The sequence below is a fragment of the Haliotis asinina genome, chromosome 7 (assembly GCF_037392515.1).
Source record: "Haliotis asinina isolate JCU_RB_2024 chromosome 7, JCU_Hal_asi_v2, whole genome shotgun sequence".
NCBI classification, from domain to species: domain Eukaryota; kingdom Metazoa; phylum Mollusca; class Gastropoda; order Lepetellida; family Haliotidae; genus Haliotis; species Haliotis asinina.
This window is the reverse complement of record NC_090286.1, coordinates 25,858,995-25,881,937: the sequence shown is the minus strand read 5'-3', so window position 1 is coordinate 25,881,937 and position 22,943 is coordinate 25,858,995. Positions and strand designations below refer to the sequence as shown.

General features: G+C 40.1%; 1 protein-coding gene across 1 annotated transcript in view; it reads left to right on the top strand.

The window, feature by feature from the left end:
* Window positions 1-22,943, top strand: part of LOC137290194 (general transcription factor 3C polypeptide 3-like) — an 89,237-nt gene that overhangs the window by 27,746 nt on the left and 38,548 nt on the right. Inside the window, exons 7-25 of the mRNA XM_067820912.1 lie at window positions 1,839-1,953; window positions 2,393-2,559; window positions 3,058-3,145; window positions 3,545-3,603; window positions 4,221-4,333; window positions 5,679-5,766; window positions 6,168-6,314; window positions 7,089-7,269; window positions 8,148-8,303; window positions 9,442-9,522; window positions 9,922-10,001; window positions 10,983-11,087; window positions 12,104-12,190; window positions 12,753-12,851; window positions 13,463-13,538; window positions 14,118-14,242; window positions 14,570-14,657; window positions 16,002-16,072; window positions 16,451-16,562. Of these exons, the coding sequence (XP_067677013.1) occupies window positions 1,839-1,953; window positions 2,393-2,559; window positions 3,058-3,145; window positions 3,545-3,603; window positions 4,221-4,333; window positions 5,679-5,766; window positions 6,168-6,314; window positions 7,089-7,269; window positions 8,148-8,303; window positions 9,442-9,522; window positions 9,922-10,001; window positions 10,983-11,087; window positions 12,104-12,190; window positions 12,753-12,851; window positions 13,463-13,538; window positions 14,118-14,242; window positions 14,570-14,657; window positions 16,002-16,072; window positions 16,451-16,561 (2,037 nt within the window). The 3' untranslated portion in view covers window position 16,562. The remainder of the gene's footprint in view (window positions 1-1,838; window positions 1,954-2,392; window positions 2,560-3,057; window positions 3,146-3,544; window positions 3,604-4,220; window positions 4,334-5,678; window positions 5,767-6,167; window positions 6,315-7,088; window positions 7,270-8,147; window positions 8,304-9,441; window positions 9,523-9,921; window positions 10,002-10,982; window positions 11,088-12,103; window positions 12,191-12,752; window positions 12,852-13,462; window positions 13,539-14,117; window positions 14,243-14,569; window positions 14,658-16,001; window positions 16,073-16,450; window positions 16,563-22,943) is intronic.

Sequence of the window (22,943 nt, the reverse complement as noted above, 5' to 3'; positions counted from 1 at the left end):
TCTGACATGAAGCCATGACAATATCTCCAGTAGTAACACATGCACCTCTGACAGTAACACATGTAGTTCTGACATGAAGCCATGACAATATCTCCAGTAGTAACACATGCACCTCTGACAGTAGCACATGTAGTTCTGACATGAAGCCATGACAATATCTCCAGTAGTAACACATGCACCTCTGACAGTAGCACATGTAGTTCTGACATGAAGCCATGACAATATCTCCAGTAGTAACACATGCACCTCTGACAGTAGCACATGTAGTTCTGACATGAAGCCATGACAATATCTCCAGTAGTAACACATGCACCTCTGACAGTAGCACATGTAGTTCTGACATGAAGCCATGACAATATCTCCAGTAGTAACACATGCACCTCTGACAGTAGCACATGTAGTTCTGACATGAAGCCATGACAATATCTCCAGTAGTAACACATGCACCTCTGACAGTAGCACATGTAGTTCTGACATGAAGCCATGACAATATCTCCAGTAGTAACACATGCACCTCTGACAGTAACACATGTAGTTCTGACATGAAGCCATGACAATATCTCCAGTAGTAACACATGCACCTCTGACAGTAACACATATAGTTCTGACATGAAGCCATGACAATATCTTCAGTAGTAACACATGCACCTCTGACAGTTACACATGTAGTTCTGACATGAAGCCATGACAATATCTCCAGTAGTAACACATGCACCTCTGACAGTAGCACATGTAGTTCTGACATGAAGCCATGACATAATCTCCAGTAGTAACACATGCACCTCTGACAGTAGCACATGTAGTTCTGACATGAAGCCATGACAATATCTCCAGTAGTAACACATGCACCTCTGACAGTAGCACATGTAGTTCTGACATGAAGCCATGACAATATCTCCAGTAGTAACACATGCACCTCTGACAGTAGCACATGTAGTTCTGACATGAAGCCATGACAATATCTCCAGTAGTAACACATGCACCTCTGACAGTGACACATGTAGTTCTGACATGAAGCCATGACAATATCTCCAGTAGTAACACATGCACCTCTGACAGTGACACATGTAGTTCTGACATGAAGCCATGACAATATCTCCAGTAGTAACACATGCACCTCTGACAGTAGCACATGTAGTTCTGACATGAAGCCATGACAATATCTCCAGTAGTAACACATGCACCTCTGACAGTAGCACATGTAGTTCTGACATGAAGCCATGACAATATCTCCAGTAGTAACACATGCACCTCTGACAGTAGCACATGTAGTTCTGACATGAAGCCATGACAATATCTCCAGTGGTAACACATGCACCTCTGACAGTTACACATGTAGTTCTGACATGAAGCCATGACAATATCTCCAGTAGTAACACATGCACCTCTGACAGTAGCACATGTAGTTCTGACATGAAGCCATGACAATATCTCCAGTAGTAACACATGCACCTCTGACAGTTACACATGTAGTTCTGACATGAAGCCATGACAATATCTCCAGTAGTAACACATGCACCTCTGACAGTAGCACATGTAGTTCTGACATGAAGCCATGACAATATCTCCAGTAGTAACACATGCACCTCTGACAGTAACACATGTAGTTCTGACATGAAGCCATGACAATATCTCCAGTAGTAACACATGCACCTCTGACAGTAGCACATGTAGTTCTGACATGAAGCCATGACAATATCTCCAGTAGTAACACATGCACCTCTGACAGTAGCACATGTAGTTCTGACAGTAATACATGTCATTCTGACAGTAGCACATGTAGTTATGACATGAAGCCATGACAATATCTCCAGTAGTAACACATGCTCCTTGTACAGTTTTTCCTGATAGCTGCTCATCTGCGTCCAGACGACAGTGAGGAATGGGTGAGGCTGGCTGAACTCTCACTGGAGCAGAGCAACACCAAACAGGCAGTTCTCTGCTTTAACAAAGGTGAGGTTTGATGGAGTTTATAAAGTAGAAATAAGATTTAGTCTATTACTATTTTACTCTTCAGACATGCTTCAAATGTATAGTTTCAAGTGGTTTCTGGGTCACAGAAGTGTTTTTGGGTCCATGTACACCAAAAGCATCAATCATTGCTCATGTAATTCACCATTAGAACATTTTATTTCCGATTAAAGTCTTGTTTGTTCATTTGTTGTTCATTCATTCGTTCACTAACTCACTCCGTTCATTCATTCTTTCATCCATTGTGAAACAAATAGTGTGAAAACATCTTCCTGCTTGGATTGTCAGTTCAAAGATTTGCTTCCCTTTCCACAAATCTACTTCAAACATTTATTTCTATAAGGAGATGAAAATCAGCAGATATGTGAAGAAAATGTAATACACATCTGTGATAACCACTCACATACGTTCCTGTCTTCAGCTGTCAGGTATGCCCCTGACAACTCAGACTACATCTGGCAGAGGAGTCACCTGTATGAACAGCTCGGGGAACACAAAAAGGCCCTGGAGGGATACCAGCTCATCCTGAGACTCCTGCCTGACGATGACGGAGAGAAGTATCTGCAACTGGCCAGGAACATCACCAAGGTATTGGTTGTTGACTGTTGTCAGGCTTATGCCCTAGAAAATCAGTAATCCCTGTTTGAAGTTATATAATTTTGGTATGGATTTCAGTGATCAGATCAACCCATTTCTGGTGTCCCCCTTACGATATTGCTGGAATATTGCTAAAAACAGTGAAAAATCTCGCTCACTCGCTCACTCAACTTTTGTATGATATATGATAAGGTGCATTGTACAGGTGGTTCAGTGCTATCATGTGCTGAGCACCGCAGCTCATGGATCTGGTTTGAATCCCAGGTTGGCCGTCATAATGATCTTTGATTTGTTTTAGTCCCTCATCAACTCCATTTCAACTCGTGGGTTTCAAGGAAGTAGCTAAAGTTTATAACCGGGGTTTCGTTTCCCCTCCCCGATCATGAAGCAAACAGAGAAATGATACATCATAGTGTCAGTTAGATGGGTGATTCTAATTCTTGCATGTAGTTGTTTCTTCTGATGCTTGTATGTGACTGTTTCCTTCAGAGTTTTCATGAGATCGGAGAGACCATGCTGTCCATCCACACCATGAAGAATGCTCTCCATAAACACCCCAATCTCATAACATCAGAAGGTAAGTCACATCTGTACTCTATAGTCTCTCTCTTCCCCACATGGGTACAATGTGTGAAGCCCATTTCTGGTGTTCCCCGTCATGTAAAATCACTCTCACTCACTCACTCACTCACTCACTCACTCACTCACTCACTCACTCACTCACTCACTCACTCACTCACTCACTCACTCACTCACTCACTCACTCACTGATTTTTACCATGGTTCAAATCCAGCCATATTTGAAATGTCTTTTCTACACATTCAGACAGGTATTGTTGTAATTAATTTTTCAACTTTAAAGCACAAGGCTGATTTTTATCATATACATGTGGATTTTGCAATACATGGTCGTGCAACTGGTGGTGTTCTTCATCTTGTTTTGAGTTGAATAAATCATGACATTGGTCGTTTCCAGATGTCAACCTCCTGCTGGAGCTTCAGATGTCAGAGAGGATGTTTGTAGAGTCGATAGAGGTAGGTTCTCAGCATCCTGGGTCACATTGCCATTAAACCCTAAAAGTGAAACAAATCTAGGGGCTACCAGGGGTAGCCTTGTGGTTAAAGTGTTCACTCATCACGCTGAAGACCCCTGTTTGACTCTTCACATGGGTACAGTTGGAGTGTGTGAGGCCCATTCCTGGTGTCCCCAGCTGTGATATTGCTGGAATATTTCTAAAAGCAGCATAAAACTAAACTCACTCACTCTTTGAAACATCTGTTACTTCTATATGAAAAATTAGATTTTGACTGATCTTATTGTCATTATTAATTGTCTCATGTCCAAAGTGACTTACTTCAAGCTGAAGTGCCTTACTTCCAGCTGCATTTTTCTGTGATAGATTATTGAAGAAATTTAAAAAGGTAACAAAATTCCTCCCTCCTTACATTATTAGAAAATGATTCTTTTATCAGTCATGTATTGTGTTGTTTGGTGATTCTTTAGCAAAATAGATACCCAATAATTGTAATTAGTGAATAAATTGTAGCGGTGATGTGTGAACTTAGTTGAATGCTCATGTTATCATCCACTGGTTTTGCAGGGCCAGTTTGTCCATCTGTAGATGTAATGACTCTGTGTCTGTTTTGTATAGGTGTTGGTGAATCATTGTGGTGTGGAGGTCTTGATGCCCAACACTGTCGTCTGGAACTCAGAGAGCACTGAGGCCCTAATTGACCCTCAAGACAAGGATAAATCTCCACTGAGGTAAAACTTCATTTCTTTGCAACAGCTGCGGGCTTTGGGAGCAGACATGACTCATTTGTCTCAGCCCACCACATGACTGTGTCAGGTGAAAGTGTTTGGTGGTTTTAGTTTTTAGGTGTCATATGAGTACTAGTGGGTTTTACCAAAGTGCCAAGAGTCTAAGACTTTAAACTAACTCACCAACTTGTGGTGAGAGTCAAGTCGGTTGTGACGTTCAGAATATAAGAATGATAAATTATTTAGCCACTTGATGAAACTATTTGTGGTCTGTTTGAATGGTTAAATACTTATGCCTCGCCTCCATTCGTTCACTAGCTTCCCATGTTAAGTTTCATCCTTTTTGATCTGATATCCGGTGTGTTTTCTCTTGTACATATACAGCTATCAGCTTCCTAGCTTTCACTCACCTAATGCAGGACTAACAATATCATATTCCACTACTTGGCATCCATCCATAGAGGCTGGCATCCATAAAATGTCTCTCCCTTTACTGGCAGTCTGTTGTGATGCAGCTGTGCAGCTTGTGGTCAAGCATTGACCATTGAGTGTGCTTGCTTTGACCACACCCTTTAATGTGGCCTTATCGTCCTTGCTATCATCCACCTTTTGTGTCAAGATTGTTTAGTTGAGGGTCAAAATCAGATTACAGTCAACTTGTCAAAATAGCAATGAAGAACTGGTATGTCTTATGAGTGGTGATCGATAGGCCAGTCACACATGAATATGTTCGATGAAGTTTTAATCAATTGCATGCGATAGTAGCGTAGTAAACGGCAAAGTAGGCAGGTGGGGTACACCAAAATGTCTGGCCTTGTCTAGATATATTGTACTGTGGAGTATTCCAAGTGGGGAGTCATCTCAAGATTTTTATATTTGTTTGAAAAATCCATAATCCTTGCAGTGACAAGAGGGCCTGTGCTAGTGGTGGGTACAGCAACGTGCAGTGAACTTTGACAAAGTACTGTGACTATGTGTCCCAGTCCACTCAGCTGTGAATGGTTACCTCATAAGACCACATGCACATTAACGTGGTACTGCATTAGTGGCTGCAAGAGTTGTATGGTCCCAAGGGACTTGAGATTGATAATACAATGTGCCTTTGATATTGACATCTCATGGTCGAGGGAAAACCCTTGAGCGTGTACTGGTTGCATGGATGTGTGTGCCATATGAATATTCTATGATTATAATAATGAAATATTGTTGATAACAACAAATACAATTTACCTTGTTACTCTTCCTCAGTTATGAATTAGTTGTCACACCATTGAGTTGAATGGATCCGAGCCAGACTCGGGGTAAAAGTTTCATGTATGATGAAAATACCTCACTGTTTTCTCTGCAGTTGTTTTACCCCTGACCTCCTGCCGATTGATCTGCGAGTGAAGCTCATTATCTGCCTGATCAACCTCGGTTATATCAAAGTGGCCAAGGTATGGGAATGTGTGTTACCTCCATGTGGACTTCATGAATATAACTGGCACCTAGTGGACACCTGTTGTACACAAACTAACTGCTTCAGGGTGAACTGTTTGAGAAGCATTCTAGAAGCCGTGAGCAATAGCACGAATTAGCAGAGCTTGATATAAGCGATTTTTTGGCAACTTGCACCAGGTGCAACTTAAGATAGTAACCAAGTTGCACCACCCAAATTCCTGTTGCATTGCTCAATCAGTCAAATAACAAAGCACTAAATCAAGCCCAGAATTGGAATGACAAGTCTTCATGGATGATCACAGCTCGAACTTGGTACATATAAATATCTATTCCGAAACATCACATTTGTGCAATAAAGAAGTTAATCATCCATGAACACTTATGATTGCTGTTGCAGGATGTGTGTCACCCCCTTCTAGTTGAGGATGTGGAGGAGACAGGAGATCTCTACTTTGATGTCGCCGAAGCCTACATGGAGAATGGCCTTTACACAGATGCCAAGCCAATACTGAAAACACTGGTCAGCTCAGAACATTTCAATAAGGTATGTATGGATCGTCAGCTAAGTGTGGAATTCAGGTATAAGATTATGGTGTCCAACTTAAAGTTGCTTTATAGAGTTGTATCCCTTTACAAGTGACAGTATGCAAAATTCAAATTGAAATGCTTTCTTATCACAAATGTATTCAAAGCCTACTGTTTACATTAATGAGGGTGACCTGATTGAGGTTTGAGCCACAATCTAATTAAGGCTATATGTGTTCTTCGTAAATAAGAGCTAGATTTCATTTCTGTTCTTGATCTAATTCCAAAATTTATCAACTAAAGGAAAAAAAGTAATTGGCATTTATCAAAAATGACACTTGTATTCACGAAAGTAAAGTGGTTGTTGATGGTAGTCAAAATACAGACATGAGGTGACCTGCTGTGAATGTTTTTAGAACTATCATTAACTGACCAATGAGAACATTACCCCTACATTGCCAAGTGCCTGCTCCACAAAACGATACCCTTTGATTATCATAAGTCTATTTTAGATTGCGAGAGCTACTGTCTTTTTGGGCAAGTATTGCTTTGTAGAGCAGGGCCCAGATATTAAAGGAGAGAGGTACCATATCTGAGTGAAAGATCTTATTGTATTGAGAATGCAAAGAAAAAAAGGTACTTAATAGTTTGTAATTGACCTGCTAGTGACTAACAACTTGGTAATAAATCAGAAAATGGTCACTGTTTTACCCTGAGCTTAGTCTGATACTCTTACCCTGACAGTTTTCAGTGTTACATGATCTACACAGTGACCTGTTGTATGTTCCTGTAGGCAGCGGTGTGGCTGAAGTATGGGGAGTGCCTCAACTCCTTGGGGGAGCTACAAGGGGCGGTGGATGCCTACACTCAGTGTGTGGAGAAGGCGCCGGGTCACTTCGGGGCCAGAGTGTCACTGTCAGCACTGCAGCAGCAGCTGGGCAAGCATGAAGAGGCACTGCAGGTGCTCTCCAGGGGTAGGTGCCATAGAAGTCTGAGACCTGAATAAACATAATCCCTTTTATTTTGTCTGATGGACAGTTTGAATTTATTGAACATTTAATTGCATCGCTGAAAAAAACTGATATCCATTTATTAACACTAGGTTGAAATCTGATTTAAAACTGAATGTTATAACAACACAGGATGCACTGTTGTCACGGACAGTGTTGTTATGTTCAGTGTTGTGACCAGCAGTGTTCAAATGATACCTCCATGCTCATTGTTGTGACCAGTAGTCTTCTAATGACACCTCCCTGCTCAGTGTTGTGACCAGTAGTCTTCTAATGACACCTCCCTGCTCAGTGTTGTGACCAGTAGTCTTCTAATGACACCTCCCTGCTCAGTGTTGTGACCAGTAGTCTTCTAATGACACCTCCCTGCTCAGTGTTGTGACCAGTAGTCTTCTAATGACACCTCCCTGCTCAGTGTTGTGACCAGTAGTCTTCTAATGACACCTCCCTGCTCAGTGTTGTGACCAGTAGTCTTCTAATGACACCTCCCTGCTCAGTGTTGTGACCAGTAGTCTTCTAATGACACCTCCCTGCTCAGTGTTGTGACCAGTAGTCTTCTAATGACACCTCCCTGCTCAGTGTTGTGACCAGTAGTCTTCTAATGACACCTCCCTGCTCAGTGTTGTGACCAGTAGTCTTCTAATGACACCTCCCTGCTCAGTGTTGTGACCAGTAGTCTTCTAATGACACCTCCCTGCTCAGTGTTGTGACCAACAGTGTTCTAATGACACCTCCATGCTCAGTGTTGTGACCAACAGTGTTCTAATGCTGACCAGTGTTGTGACTGCATGCTGTAGTAACACCTCCCTGCTCAGTATTGTGACTCACCTGTGTGTCCCCAGATGAACAAGACGAGCTGTCCGAGGATGACCAGATGCTACTGCTACACAAGTGCCATCTACTTCACTCCCAGAACAAGGTGGAGGAGTTCCACACCTGCTGCCAGAAACTCCTCTTCAGCAGTTTCTTGTCTCGCTGTAACACCAACTTCATGAAGAGTAAGTCACATGGCAGTGTTCAAAACTCACAAAGCCAGACCGCCGTACTGGTAACTTAATAAAATTATTAGTCCAAAATACAAACTTGCCTTTCTAGTTTTAAACAATGAATTTAAAGCAAAAAAACAAAACGCGGGTTCCGAATGCTTTACTGTTTGTAGGCATAGCACTAACAGGCAATGCACTGAGTCAAGGTTAACTGAAAGTACATGTGTAGTGATTGGTTATCGTGACATGAATTGTCCAATCATAAGTACTTTTACATAATTTTCATGATACCTTAAGCAACACTAACTGAAAACAAGAGAACCTGTCTGATATGAAATATTTATAGTTAGGGGTATAAATATCTACCAGACTACTGGACAGGCTAATTTTGAAATTTCACCATCCAAGATAAAAAAAGACCATACCAACAGGCAGGTGGGCAGGAATTTTATAGCCTGCACATAGTCTGCAAGAATAAGCTGCTATCATGTAACAATTACCTGATTAGTAAGTCATGTTCACATATCAACCAAAACTATGTCGCGTAGGCTGTTATACAAGATCTACCTGACGATTATGTCAACGTCACATGTCTAGCAACTATGCACTTGCTCCGTTTGTTTCAGAGACATCAGAGATTTGTTTAAAGCCCTTTTGTCACAGTCAATCACACAATGTAGAAATAAGATTAAGAAACTGTTGAAGCTATCATCTGATTCAAATTATGACATGGTATAGTCTTCAGATGCAAGTCTGAACTTGTTTGGTAGCCTAGTGGTTAAAGCATTGGCTTGTTCCACTGAAGACCAGGGTTGGATTCCCTACATGGGAACAATGTGTGAAGCCCATTCCAGATGTCCCCTACCATGATATTAATGTAATATTGCTAAGCGTGGCATATAACTATACTCACTCACTCACTCACTCACTCACTCACTCACTCACTCACTCACTCACTCACTCACTCACTCACTCACTCACTCACTCACTCACTCCATTCCAACAAGACACAATGTTTTGCTCTGTTAATTGAAGGTCTACAGTAAAACAACATGCTGGATATTGCAAGAGTATTGCTAAGAGCAGCTTAAAACTAAACTCACTCATTGAAGCATATATAACCATTTGATCAGACTGTCATCAATTTCAGTTGTTTTCTCGTATCGAACACACAAACATCGAGCTGATGCCTTGCGGACATTCATTGCATACCAGGATAAGACTGGAAAAGGTTGGTGGTTGTGTCTTCAGATTAAAAATTCATCTGATTTGAATAAATGGGCATAGATTTGGGTCCAGATTAGGGCCATTAATTCTGGCTATTAAGTCAGAATTCACTTGTAATACTTGGTGTTGTCATAGTTTGCAGAACTTGTTTCAATCACAAGTTTGTGTGTAATATTTCTAAAGAGTGCTTCAAGGGGCATAACTCTATGGGGTTTGCTTGAATAATGTTCGCCCAGTAGAGGGTGCAACATTTAATTCATTCAAACTTCTTATTTTAATATTGTAATCTAAACACATGAATTTTAAGGGGGAATAAATTGCAACAATTTGGTCCTATTAAGAGCCATGAGTCATTAGTCCAAACAGACGACCATGTTAACACAGACTGACTGTTACTTCCCAGACAACATGCAGACAGTGGCCGTCAGTAGCGAGGGCAAGAAGATGGTCAACGTGGATGATCTCTGGGATATTTACAAACAGGTAGTATGTCTGTAGTAGGTTTGTAACTAATATCTAATTGCCCCTGTGGTGATTCTTGTCCACATATATCATTCCTTACATGAAGATTGTATGTTCTGATACTCTAACCTTGATGTGTTTCATTGTACCCAGATTGTGTGGATTGGTCCTGTCATATTCTGGATTTATTGATCCACATTTGTTATTCTGAAGGATGATGTGAAGTAACTGGAATTTATCAGTAGTATTTTGCTGCCCCTGTAGTGATTCCATGTCAGGTTTGGTACACATACAGCATGGCTTAAATAAAGATCGGGTGGTCAGACTCTCTGAAGTTTTGTGTGTCCTTGTACCCTGATTGTGGAGATTGGTCTTCTCGTCCTGTCATATACAGGCTTTCTTGATCCAGACTCATTTTTTCTGAATGATGATGTGACTTAACGACAATATGACTGCTATAACTGTGATATAGCTTGAATATATGTGTGGTATGACAGTTGTGTAGTTGCAATGTTGCAGGAATGTAGCTAAGATAAGACTAATATACGTATATTAAACTATGTTAGTAATAGACACTTCCTCTATATTTTAGTCAAAATACTATTGCAAACTATATTTCAAATGAACTAAAATTAGTAATACCTTTGAATTTGTTATAAGAGTAGTTTAATGTTTGGACGGAATATTGCTCAAATATGTATATGAATATGGCTGGAATATTGATGAGATATAGATGGAATGTGGAAGTGAAAATGGTTGTAACATGGATGTGATACAGCTAGAATATGGATGTGCTTCAGCTAGAACATGGATGTGACTGTGATACGACTAAGAGAAAACATTGAAATGGCTGGAATATGGCTGAATAGTGCTTTTAACATTTACTCACTTATTTGGGGTTTTTGTTTATTTGTTTGACCATTTCAAAGCGGCACATACAATAGGCTGTTAATAATCAAAATGTATTCAGTCTGAACCGACCTGATTATACTCTATCCACAGCTGTTTGAGTCCTTGGTGAAACACAAGAAGTACGAGAACCTGCTGGAGATCACGACCCTGGGACTGGCCTGTCCACAGTTCATGAATGACCCAGTGAAGGTCAAGGTACGGATATGGTCCTTCACACTATTTTCTTGTATGTCAACAGATTCCCAGCTTGGGTTCGTTGTTTCTCATGACAATACATTTACATTTAGATTCCATGAAAGTAGCAAATGTCCCACACCTAACTGAATCCATTCTAGTTGGTTCCACTTAATATAATATATGTTTGGGATTACACTTTGCCATTAAAGTACAAATGAAGATCTAGGTTAGAACTGATCTTCAGTAACCCATGCTTGAGGTGACTAACAGATATATGTCATTGTATCCCAATTGCATAGATTGATGCTCATGCTGTTGATCACTGGATTGTTTGTTCCAGGTCAATTATTTACAGACCACCTCCATATAGCTGGAATATTTCTAAATGCATGCGTTAAAGTAAAGTACAGATTCTGAGATTGTTTTTCTGGATTGAGTGTGACCCAGGATTCTCCCATTCCCAGATTCATATATCAACAGCACACAAAAAAAGATCTGAGCTTTACTGAGAAGTATGTGTACTACAGCCTGACGTCTGGGTGACGGTCCCTGTAGTGTTGTGGTTAGAGCGTCCCAAATAGCCATGGGTTCAATCCCCAGACACATCATACCAAAAGACGTTGAAATATGGTACTTGTTTCCTGTCTGGTGCTCGGCATTAGTGGGTATAACAAGGACAGGTCAGCTCAGAGTCTGTATTATGCGTCTGAGTGGGGTATTCATGCTGAACTGCGGCATGGTGTCTCAGTGAGCTAGCACTATAACACCAGCCTTGGCTAGTACAAGCAGCCACACACACACACATGCACATCCTCATATGAGAGAAATATTCTTAAGTGTGACATTAGTCTCCACCTCACCTCACCTCACCTCACCTCACCTCACCTCACCTCACCTCACCTCACCTCACCTCACATCACCTCACCTCACATCACCTCACATCACCGCACATCACATCACTTCACATCACATCACATCACATCAAGGTGATTTTGTATCTACAATGACAATGTGCAAAACCATCTCTTCAACAGGAATCAGACTTCATGTGTCTCACAGCCTGCATGCTAATGAAGAATGGACAGTTTGCATACAACTTTGTCAAAGATGAATGTATGAAGGTGAGATGACTGCCATGTCTCAAACAAAATTTACCTCGTTGAGCATATTGACCTAACAGACTATATATAGTAATGTGAAAGAAATGGTGGTTCTTTACCATCTTTGGAAAGGTATGCAGTGTGCTTATGTATTTCTGCATGACTCTCATGCAGTGTGTGAAACAGCTACTGGCTCATTAGCCCATGGCTTGCAAAAATCCAGTCGGGTTAGTAAATCTCCACAGTTACTGAACTCACCGGCTTAAGAATTTTCATGGTATCATTTTGTAAACACATTACTCTCTCAAACTTGTGAAGTTATAATACACTTTAAGATCATGCAAGATTATGGTCTGATAAAAATGTTCATCATATTAGCAGCTCCGTGATGATGTCATGCTGACAATATCTTCTTCTCTTCTACTGTTGTAATCTTTTACTTAGTTCCTACTTTAAAATTTTGGGCTAGTGAATTATTTTGCGGGCTAGTAACTATCAAGCTTAGCTAGCCCAATTGGCTAGCAATATGGGAAACTATTTCGTTCACAGTTGTCAGTCCATGTATAGTGTTGTCACATTTCAGAATCTGGAGAACAATCAAGCATGGAACTTGTTTGGCCAGGTCATGTCATTTGCAATGGATATCCGACATAATCGGTTTGCCCTCCGACTCTGTCTCAAGGTGAGGAAGTCGTGTTGTTGATCTATCTGGGTGGTTCAATGTATCATTGAAGACGCATCTTAGTTCATTCAAATTAAGAAGGCATGAAAACCACTGTGTTTATTGTCATTCTTTCTTGGTTATGATGTGATTGAGTCTGAAATATCAACGATCTGATACAATTACTTACATGTAGAAGTGATGCACATAAAGGCAAGAATTTTGATAATGTATAGGTGTAAGAATAAACTTTGAAACATCATGTCCATCACAATGAAGGACTTCCATAAAATTCTTGCCTTTATGTGCTTATAGGTTATGATATGTTTCAGTCTGAAATATCAAAGGTACAGTTATATATAACACACACGTATGTAGCAGCAGTATACATTTCAGTACTGGGTTAGAATGGTTAAGATTATTTGTCAAGTATGTTTGTAATGGGGACACAAACAAAGGCAACGAAAGACTGGAGAACCAGTTTCTGGTGAATCACTGGTGTTTCCTAGTAGAGACATGATGTTGCAAGTAAAACGATCTGTTACTTTGATACTTCCAAAGCAACAGCTAATGACAAATAAACAAATAAGCCAATTTTGATGTTTGTAACCAATTCCTGATCCCTCTGCCAGCATCCAGAGGTTCGAGCTCTTGGCATCATCAATGGCCACAACAGTCTCATCAGCGGAACGTACAAGCACTCATTAGGTAAGACCACATTTACCATTGAACTGATAAAAGTCACAGAGAGGAGGGTGTGTCATGGTTAGTTGTCATGGTAGCATGCAAACAGGTGACTGAAAGTGTCGAGGTCTAATGCAGCTATCAGGTTATCAAGACAGATTATCATGTTTTGATTCTGGTTCTGACTTCAGGGAAATATATTGCTGTGTTGTCAGTATAAGACTGATTCTGATTCTGTCTTCAGGGAAATATATTGCTGTGTTGTCAGTATATGACTGATTCTTGTTCTGTCTTCAGGGGAATATATGGCAGTGTTGTCATGGAAACAGCATATGACTGATTCTGGTTCTGTCTTCAGGGGAATATATGGCAGCGTTGTCAGGGAAACAACATATGACTGATTCTGGTTCTGTCTTCAGGGGAATATATGGCAGCGTTGTCAGGGAAACAACATATGATTGATTCTTGTTCTGTCTTCAGGGAAATATATGGCAGTGTTGTCAGGGAAACAGTATATGACTGATTCTAGTTGTGTCTTCAGGGGATTATATGGCAGTGTTGTCAGGGAAACAGTAATGTGACTACTTCAGGTTCTGTCTTCAGGGGAATATATGGCAGTGTTCCGGCAGACTCCAAGGGATCCCCTCATCAGTCTCTGTATCGGACTCTGCTTCATCCACATGGTGTGTCAGAAGTTCACCACCAAAAAACACTACCTCTTCACACAGGTCAGTGCCCATATGCAGATAAATAGACAACAAATACAATACAATAAACATGACTTTGACTTGACTAACGCTTAGTTGATGAATATATGTAATTTTGATTGTTACAAATAAACCCACTTAAAAAGGAGCCCAAGGGAGTTGGGAGATTTAGGAACCAGAGGAAATCTGTACTTGCTTCATTTAGGGCTTTAGCATTGCATGGAAGGCAAGACGGTAGGGAAAATAATGTGGTTGAAGTGGTCTTTGATGTTATTTGTTATCTTTGACCATGCTGACATATTCAAATGTTAAATGTTTCCAAGAATCGAAAGTTTACTGTACTGACAGGGTCTGGCATTCCTCAACAACTACGTAGAGCTGCGAGGAGAGTGTCAAGAAACACTCTACAACCTTGGCCGTGCCATGCATCAGCTGGGTAGGTACACTTGTCATTTTCAGCAACATTCCACAGTAAAGGGTTTTAGAGTCCTGAAATTTGGCTTCTTCAGTATTTCAATTTAGGAAACCCTAAACAATTAACTTCAGATATCTGGTAGTCACATGGACTGTTGACCTTATGTTTGAACACTGTTTTTGTGTTACTGTGCATTCTGTTGTGCCATCCTCGATATCTCCAGGATACATGTTCCAGTACGTCTCCACTATACCCTGGATGCATCTATGAGTCGGTTTGATGAATTTATTACCTCCCTTGGTTGGCTTTTTAGCCGGTCAGGTGATAGTGATAGTGATAGTGATAGTGATATTGTATAGCGCCGAGGTAGTGTATAGCGTCGAATCTGCAAGGAGGTCTGTCATGCACCACTCCACCCCCAAAACTATGAAAAATAGAAGTTCTGCGATGTGTTTGGAACAGTAGCTACGTCTTTGTTTCAGGTACATATTTTTACTTATTGAGCTGTATTTTCAAATAGCCAGGTGGTGTTACGCTATGCGTACATTATGTTTGAAGCCCATGGCATAAGAAATAAACAATGGACCCATCCTTATGTAATTAACACCATGTAATATGTTATAATTTATTCTCAAAATGATTAGTAATTGCATGATCTACTGGTATGAATTAATACAGTTCCAACTTTATGTGCACTGATGGCAAGCAACTAGCTTGATACAAACCATAATTTTTTGTCATAAATTTTCGACCTTCAGTTATTTTATAAAGTTTGCTCATTCTGAGAGCATATATTGTTGATATGAATGTATCTGAAATTTAGAAATATTGTGTTGTACACTTTTAGCGAAACAGTAGTCTGCTTTTGAGTGGATGTTGAGGCAGGCATGTCAAATTTAGGTTTATGCTTCATCTTGAGATGGTTCCTCATCATTGAGGTTGTGCCACCCTTGAAAACATTCTGTTTTCACAGCTTTTCTTCAGTTAGCTTGAAATAAGACCAATAGTTGGAGCATGATTGCTCTGCCATGTTGGGGCTGACACAACTACATGTGGCGTGAGAGGGGAGATAACTATCTTTGGATAAGTACTGGAGTAGAATGTTACAACTCAAGTAATGCTCCTACCCGCCTCATACTCTAGCATCCTTAATCCAGGGTATAATGGAGACTTATCGGAAGGTATAACCAGGAGATATCAAGGATGACTGATGTGATAGAGGCCTTGTATGGCATACTCATGTGTTATATGACATGATATAAGCAGTGTTTGATGTATTCACACGATATATAGCAGTGTTTGATATAGTCGTGAAGTATACAGTGTCTGATATTCTGTTTGGTGATTCATCTGTTTTGTCCTCAGAACTCAAATATGCAGCTGTATACTACTACAAGAAAGCCCTGGCGTGTCCCCCCATCATTAAACATGACAAGGTAAGCTACAGCTAACAGTCCAGTCACCTACTTTTAATTTAAAAGTGCCATATACTGAAAAATGTGACAAATATGTTTTGTATATATTTGTTCAAGGGAGAGAAAAAAAATACCCCAACCATGCTAAAATTATGACAGCAACACCTTTTACAAAATGGTATTCACATTTATTCAGGCCAGAAAAATGAAAGAAAAATCAAAATTTCATTTTGAACTGGATAAAACAATCTGTAAGAAGGCCTTGAGATATAAACTTGATGAAGATATGAAATGTTTGCTTGGAATTTGATTTGTTTCTTTTATTGATTTGAAAAGTGTAGCTATTCTTTAAAAATAGAGTTGTAAAATTACTTTTTGACTGGATTGTATTATTTTCAGGGAATATTTGACCTGAAAATGGAGATTGCCCACAACTTGGCTCTCATCTACTCCAAGAGTGGTTCCCACGACCTTGCCCGCATGGTGATAGATCAGTACTGTGTCATATGAGGTGAGTGGCTTGTATTCTCGTGACATAATCTGGATGTTGTGTACCACATTCACTGTAGATTATCGTATAACATTGTGTACCATAGTATGCTGTTATGTACTGGGTACAATGGTAATCTTGAAGCATTCGCTGGTCACGCCGAAGACAGAAGTCTGATTCCCCACATGGCCACAACATGCGAAACCCATTTCAGGTGTCTCCCACTGATATTGCTGTGATATTGCTAAAAGCAGCCAAATACTAAACATGAATGTGTGTGTAACTGTCTGTCTGTCAGTCTGTCTGTCTGTAGGTATGTACGTATGTACGTACATATGGATGGATGGGTGGATGGATGGATGGTAATATTGAAACTGTTCTGTGGTAATTAATATCCTGACAGTATGTACCATGGTAACACATCTTCACACAGTGTACCATGGTGACATATCTTCACACAGTGGAGCATTATAACACATATCTTCACATATCATACCATGGTAATATATATCTTCCCATAGTGTACCATGGTAACATGTGTCTTCACACAGTGTACCATGGTAGCACATATCTTCACACAGTGTACCATGGTAGCACATATCTTCACACAGTGTACCATGGTAGCATATGTCTTAACACAATGTACCATGGTAACATATCTCTTCCCATAGTGTACCATGGAAACATATCTCTTCCCATAGTGTACCTACCATGGTGACATATATCTTCCCATAGTGTACCGTGGTAACATATATCCTCACACAATGTACCATGGTAACACATATCTTCCCGCAGTGTACCATGGTAACATATGTCTTCATACAGTGTAGCATGGTAACATATATCCTGACACAGTGTACCATTATAACACATATCTTCCCATGGTGTACCATGTAACATTTCTCTTCACACAGTGTACCATGGTAACATATCTCTTCCCATTTTGTACCATGGTAACAAATATCTTCACACAGTGTACCATGGTAACACATATCTTCCCATTTTGTACCATGGTAACATATCTCTTCCCATAGTGTACCATGGTAACAAATATCTTCACACAGTGTACCATGGTAACACATATCTTCCCATTGTGTACCATGGTAACATATCTCTTCCCATTGTGTACCATGGTAACATACTTCTTCCCATTGTGTACCATGGTAACATATCTCTTCACACAGTGTAACATGGTATCTTCACACAGTGTACCAGTGAGCTGTTAACTAACCTATTGTGTTGTCTGTGTAATGAGAGTAGAAGGAGCCTGTCCTCTTTCAGTGACATGTTTAAAAGTTGATAAATCAGACAAGGACAAGCTTTGTGAATGGACAACTTTTTGGGTCAGATGATACAGATAATGGTATCGTTTTCAAGCAAGTATGAATCTCATAGAAAGACAGGGTTAGGCCAGACCAATTTTAGTGCATGCACACAGATGTATAAATGGGACTTGTTATATAAATATTGTTCAAAATAAGAGCATTGGATAAACTTTAGTGTACTGAATGGAATTTGATGGAGTGTGACTATGACAAGACAAAAATGTGATACTAGTAAGCAGCTTGTTCATTATTCATACAGCAATTTTATTGGTTGACTCTTTACAAGTCATCAAGGCACAGTCTTGTTTCTGAAAGAAAATTGTAATTTAATTCTGTGCCACCATGTTTACATACAAATGCACAATTTTGACCAATCAAATTTAACCAAGATGATAAGCTGCAGCATGCAGTTTCCTTTGTACCTAGGATTCTCCCAACACAAGTGAACCTCGATTTTGTTACTATCACCTAGATTCAAATATGGGACACTGCTTGAAATCAGATTGATGTGATTCATATAAATATGTCTGCACTTTTTGTTGTGTTTTGCATATCCTGTGTTTCCTAATGTATTTCTTATCTTATCTTACATATTTTTTGACCTGTGAAGGTCCAGGGTAGAATAGGCCTTCAGCAACCCATGCTGGCTAGAAAAAGCGACTCTGCTTGTCATAAGAGGCGACTAACAGGCTGACTTGGTTGGCACATGTCATCAGTTCCCAATTGTGCAGATTGATGCTCATGCAGTTGATCACTGGATTGTCTGGTTCAGACTTGACTATTTACAGACCGCTGGCATGTAGCTGGATTATTGCTGAGTGTGGTGTAAAACTAAACTCACTCACTCGTGTATTTTTATCTGTACATACACTGATACGGTCCTTCTCTTCAACCTTATATGATCATGATTATATGATTATAACATAACTTTGCATTGTATGGTGACATAAGCAAACTTTACGCATCTTTCTGTGACTGAATAATCCTTCAGTTCTTACACCAGTTTCAACTAGTCAAATCTGTACCTGTCAAATATAGCTGACAAGAACTGAACTGCTGTCATTTCCAATAAATGCTTGTTCCACCTGGGAATTACAGGTTATTATTCTCCAACAGCATGCTATGGTTTTAAGATGATTGCTTTAGGCAGAGTAATGTGACATTCAGTTCTTAAAGAGAAGTTTTTATTTCAAACAGAGGAACCGAAAGTATTTCACAGATGAAAAACTCTTCCTTCTTTCATTCCTTCTTTCTGTGCCTTCACTCTGTAATCCTTTCTTCCTTCTTTCCCTTCCTTCTTTCTGTGCCTTCACTGTCATCCTTTCTTCCTTCTTTCCTTCCTTCTCTCTGTGCCTTCACTCTGTCATCCTTTCTTCCTTTTTTGTCTCGCTTTGTTTAATCTTTACATTCAGATAGAAAGGATGAGTGTTGACTTCTGAACAGAGGTACCCAAACTAGTTGAGGAATGAAGAAATAACGTTTCCTTTCTCCCAGCCCCTCTCCCCTCCTTCTTCCTCTCCCTGCCCTCTCCCTCCCTCCCTCCCTTTCACTGACTCACTGTGTAGACTTCGGCTAGCTATATAGTGCTAGCCCTGTGAGATACAAGTACCATCCGACAGTTTAAAATGGATCCCTTTAACTGCACGATCTCTTTCAGAGATTTATGTGCACTTGATTAGTATCAGTCTGGCAGTGGTGCCCCAGCAGTGATTGATACAGAAGGAAATTTGGTTAATTATTGTCCATAGGAGGAGTTTCATCAATGGGAACATCCACCAGCTCTGTATTTGTTCAGTGTTGAATATGTAAGGAGCGCTGTTATTCCTTCCTATTACATCTTTAAGCTGAGGTCAGCGGGGTAGCCCAGAGGTTTAAGTGTTCGCTTGTCATACAGAAGACCGGGTTTGATTCCACACATGAGTACAATGTGTGAAGCCCATTTATGGTGTACCCTGCTCAGATATTGCTGGAATATTGCTGAAATGGTGTAAATGCTCGCTGTAAGCTGAGGTCCAAAACAACAGGGGACACTAGGGTTGGATTCAGTCTCATTCACTCACTCACTCACTCACTCACTCACTCACTCACTAACAAGATCATGTAATGTACAAGTTTAATCCGTACTAAGCGAGTGAGTCAATCTTGTCCGTTGCAACAGTTACCAGCATTGCAGCTGTTCTATGTCAATCAGTGAATCAATTCTAGGTGTCAGACTAGTGATTGACAGCATGAACACTGGTACACACATGATGATGATGATCATGATCATGATGAACAAACCTGACCATGTTTAATAGTTGCTCAGATGCCAAGTACCATGGACTCTGGGGGTCCATGTGTATCTAATGAGATTGTACAGATGACATTTCAGATATGCAAACAAACATGATTACAGTCAAGCACACCCACAGAGAGTCTTAACAAAATAGCTCTTTCATGTGGTCAAGGAAATTGTCCTGAGATGGGATACACAGGAGGATTAAGGACAGCAGACATAGAACATACAGAATTTATTGTAATAAGTGGTCTGACAGTAATTTAAGGTCTGATGAATTTCACTTTACTGTTTAACACATCTGGTTTGATACTTTTCTTGCTGTGTAAATTATTGTTTTTGTCAAGTTTGGAGCGACAGAATTTTTGTCCTTTAACTTTAACTTTAACTTTATTTATACTAAGGAGTAATCAGGAAAATCAAATTCTTTCAAAGGCCACACATGTTTACAGGGGACCATGTGTAATTACATTTTATTTGCTTTAGACATTGTGCTTGTCAGTGGCTAGTGTTTAGGAGAGTCTTTTACAGACAGACCAGACACACAATGCCTGCACAAGGGCCACCATACACAACACGTGCTCACTCAGACACACACTGGCTTACACATTCACATGCACTCATTCACTTGCCATGCATATGCAACACGAGACACACCATATGCACAGACACTCTCTCTCACACACACATCACACAATATATACGCAATATTCACACCACCAATAGCGTGATTTCTCTCTCCCTCCCTCTCCCTGTCTCTCTCTCTCTCTCTCTCTCTCACTCTCTCACACACACACGCACACACACGCACACCACCAAATATATGACATACACAAACCACCATAAGCACATATAGCATACACATATATACATGTGCATGCTCACACATACATTTATATAAATATGCATGCTCTCTCTCTCTCTCACACACACACACACACACACACTATAGACTCTCTCACTCACTCAAATAATGATTAGTCCTTTATTAGAGAAAAAGTGGTAGCCATTTGAGTGTCAGTCACAGTGTGCTCATCCCTGGAATAGCTTCCTGGCATAGCTGTGACGGAGAAGAGAGTTAATTACACTGCCCTCTGAAGTATTGTGTGACTGACAGACTGCCATTTCTCCTGCAAAGACCAGGGTCAGGCTGTCTGGGGCTGACGGTGACAGGGGTGAGGGGGCTGGCAGTGTCACACACAGACAGAAGGGGGAGGGAGATATAAGGAGATGGACGAAAACCTGAAGAAATAATCCATTCAACGTATTTGGGGCTCCACATTGTTGCTTTAGCTGACAAAATATCTAGGGGTATGCATGCTTCATTTGATTCATGTAGGTGAATAGTGAAGGCTGTATTGATGCTATGAATACACAATTCCATTTAGAAAGTGGTCAAATGTAACATATGTCATATTTGGGATTTTTTTGAGTAAAGTACAAATTCTTAGTAAAGTACAAATTCTAGTACTGTTTTGGTTGAGTCCCATCCAGGATACAAACCAGCACCCTCAGAGTCAGGCGAGTTGTGGAAGTCGCGGTGGCTGAGCGAGCTAGGCGGCTGACTTTGTGTACTGGCGATTATGTGCCTGATTTTTGGGTGCCTGATTCAGGACTCACCAAAGTACCAGAATTTGTCCTTTACTAAGAAAGTGAAATACCAAATATGACATGTGTTGGTGCTAGTCCTGACAATGAAACAGTTTTGGCTACAATTCTCAGTTTGTTCGGGTTTTTTTTTTTCAGTTATAATAGATTAGCTTAGGTTCGATCTGAATCTGTCTTCTGTACTTCTATTTGTAGTGAAGAAATTGGTCACCTGTTTTTATGTAGACTTGCACAAGTCTCAAAGGAAATAAATAATAGTTATGTGGACTTCCTATCTAAGGATAGAACTGCTACACCCATGGACTCACCAGTCAGTACTACCTTGGTGCAAGGCTTGTTTTTATGGCGATTAGCTGGAAGTGATTGGGTTGTTTAGTGGTTAAATCAGTTGTATGGACTGAATGATAATTTAGAAGTGTTATTAGGTTAACATAGAGTACCGTCTCAGCAAATTGTAAAATTATGGCACCTGCACCTACTACCTAATAAGAACCAAACAAAATGGTAAAACTATTCAAACAAAAATTCAAAACTAAAATAAATAATATTCTGCTCGTGAAGAACAACCAGCTAAATTGTTAAGGCATCAGTATATCTCTAATCACAACTTTTTTCTGGTGATGTTGGAGTCGAGGTTCTAGGTGTTTTTGTGCTTTTCCTGTTTTCCTGAGGCTAACAATAAACAGGCAGTAGAAAAAGAAGCAGCTGTAAGTCCCACGCTCTGTATTTTGTGTTAATGTATTCACAAATCTTCAGAACTATGTCACTATTAAATTCCTTGAACAGGCCTTTTCCATAATAAGATCCAGAATAATGTTGAATAAGTGTCAGGACTTTGTTATTTTGGGTTTCAAAATAGCAAATGACAGACGGATAAGCCGGTACTTCTGACAATCAATCCTGTTGTGTTCACGTGACAAGGCAATGGAGTTCAAAGCTTAACTGCTGTTGACTACAGTTCAAATCATGACAGCTCTTGGTGTTTTTCACCTTTAGGGTTGAAATGAGTAGTTATTGAAAGTACTCGAGTACTTGCATTCAACTACTCACAAGTACTTGAGTAGTTGTCCTCGAGATTGCAAAGCAGATGAGCTGAGAGCACACAGCAATTGAGTCTGCTTCTGTCCCAGAATTAGAAGCTCTAAAACGTGTTTTCCTGTTGTTTGAGCCAGCAATTACATCTTAGGCTACTGA